Genomic DNA, 2650 nt, shown 5'->3' with positions numbered 1-2650 from the left:
GATACATATTTTCCAGATGAAGAGATTAACTCAGTTGAAGAAGTAAATCTAGATGAAAACCAGGCCTGACAATTATACTTTGATGGAACAATCAACAAAAAAGGCACATGGATTGGGGTAATTCTCATATCTCCCACAGGACAGCATTACCCTGCGACAACTCGACTTCGTTTCTTCTGTACAAATAACACAACAGAGTATGAAGCTTGCATCATGGGTCTAAATATGACAATAGATTTGGGTGTGCAAAAATTGATTGTGTTGGGAGATTCTGATTTGCTTATTAGGCAAGCTCAGGGCGAATGGAAAACTCGAGACCTCAAGCTTCTTCCCTACAAACAATGTGTGGAAGATCTTAGCAAAAGGTTTAGGTCCATCGAGTTTAGATACATCCCCAGATTTCATAATGAATTGGCAGATGCTTTGGCTACTTTTGCCTCAATGCTTCCATATCCTGAAAACACTTGTATTACTCCCTTGGAGATTCAACTTCGGGACCAACATGGTTATTGTAACACTGTGGAAGCAGAATCAGATGGTGAGCCGTGGTACCTAGACATCAGGAATTTCTTGCAAACAGGGAAATGCCCCGAACATGCCAATGGAAGCCAAAAAAGAACTATTAGACGTTTGGCTAGTGGTTTCTTTTTTAGCGGGGAAATTTTATATAAACGCACCCCAGATTTGAACTTATTGAGATGTGTGGATGTTAAAGAAGCCGAGAAGATCATGAATGAAGTACATGCTGGGGTATGTCGACCACACATGAATGGATATGTCCTTACGAAAAAGATACTCTGAGCAGGATATTTCTGGCTTACCATGGAACGGGATTGCTTTCGCTTTGTGAAAAAATGTCATCAATGTCAAATTCATGGTGATCTCATTCATTCACCTCCTTCAGAGTTGCACCCCATGGCCGCTCCTTGGCCCTTTGTTGCATGGGGAATGGATGTCATCGGACCAATTGAGCCAAAAGTTTCAAATGGACATCGATTCATTTTGGTCGTAATTGATTACTTTACTAAATGGGTAGAGGCAATCACTTTCAAGGCAGTCACTAAGAAGGTGGTCGTGGATTTTGTCCATTCAAACATCATTTGTCGTTTTGGTATCCCAAGAACTATCATCACAGATAATGATGCAAACCTTAATAGCAATTTGATGAAGGAGGTATATGAGCAGTTTAAAATTATGCATCACAATTCTACTCCATACCGACCAAAGGCCAACAGAGCTGTGAAGGCAGCCAACAAGAATATCAAAAAGATTCTCAGGAAAATGGTTCAAGGCACTAGACAATGGCATGAGAAGCTGCCTTTTGCACTTTTAGGATATCGCACAATAGTGCGCACCTCAATTGGTGCAACTCCTTATTTGCTGGTGTATGGGACTGAGACTGTGATACCAGCGGAAGTTGAAATTCCATCTCTTCGAATTATTGTCGAGGCTGAAATTGAAGATACTGAATGGGTCAAAACCCGACTAGAGAAGCTCACATTAATAGATGAGAAGCGATTGACGGTCGTCTGTTTTGGTCAGCTTTATCAACAAAGGATGGCTCGTGCATTCAACAAAAAGGTGCACCCAAGACACTTTGAAGTAGGTCAACTGGTCTTAAAGCGCATTCTCCTGCACCAAGAAGAGGCCAAGGGAAAGTTTGCCCCAAATTGGTAAGGTCCATATCTTATCAAGGAAGTGTTGTCCAAAGGAGCCTTACACCTTACTGATATGGAGGGAAAAATCACAAGCATAATTGTTAATGCGGACGCAGTAAAAAAATACTACATCTAATGCGTTCTAAGATATTGTGACAAGTTTGTGGCTGAGAGAACAAAGACATCTCTTAAAAAAAAAACCAAAGAAAAAAAACTCTCTTTGAAAATTTGAACTAAGTTTAACCTAATTCCGAAAGGATACGTAGGCAACCCTTTGTCATACCAAAAAAAAAATAATCAATATTCCAGTATCTATAGAAAACTGGGGCATTTTTTTTTCTTTTTTGATAGAATAGAGTCAAATTGATTTTGTTTTTGATTTTATTCTAGCAACCAACATTTTGATCAACTCTGAGAACGATAAATTCGGTGTGTCTTGCACGGACAATTGATTATCAAGGACAACTTTGTCAAAAAAAAGAAAAGAAAAAGTCTTATCAGTGAAAACCTTTATAGGCACCATAAGACGACAATAGAGAAAATCTTATCGGTGAAAACCCTTGCAGGGAATCTTAAGATAAAAGAAGAGAACATCCATTTCTCGATACCTCTACATGAAGAATACATAGATCAGTTATAAATTGATAATGGTTCAGATTTTGAGAATTAGACAACTCAAGCGGATCTAGGGTCAAGTCCAAAGTGCATGTCATGGTTCACTCAAAGTCGACATATGCCTCCAGATAAGTTCTCTTTCTCATTTTTCTTCAAAAGGAATGCCCTTCCTTAGGTTTATAGTCTTTCTTGATCCAATTTTTTTTTCACACTCTTAAATCTGATATTTCTCTAGTCTTTTCGGTATAATCTCTTGACAAATAAGGTAAAAGATTGCAAAACTTACTACGGGTTCCCAAGAGTAAAGCTGAGTATCCGAGTTGACATGCCTCGAGCAAGGACTAAAAAGGCCTCAAATCTTCACTGAAAACTCGTGA

At 38.9% G+C, this 2650-nt stretch overlaps 1 protein-coding gene across 1 annotated transcript; it reads left to right on the top strand.

Moving 5' to 3' along the window:
* Positions 1–213: 213 nt before the first annotated feature.
* LOC125834382 (uncharacterized) lies at positions 214–801 on the top strand. The gene has a single exon (XM_049513531.1). The coding sequence runs from the start codon at positions 214–216 to the stop codon at positions 799–801; it is 588 nt and encodes a 195-aa protein (XP_049369488.1).
* The last annotated feature ends 1849 nt before the right edge of the window (positions 802–2650 follow it).

Source organism: Solanum verrucosum, unplaced genomic scaffold (assembly GCF_900185275.1).
Source record: "Solanum verrucosum unplaced genomic scaffold, falcon-dt-bn FXZP01000279.1, whole genome shotgun sequence".
NCBI lineage: Eukaryota > Viridiplantae > Streptophyta > Magnoliopsida > Solanales > Solanaceae > Solanum > Solanum verrucosum.
Note: the sequence above shows the minus strand (reverse complement) of the source record. Positions and strands in the feature narration are given on the sequence as shown.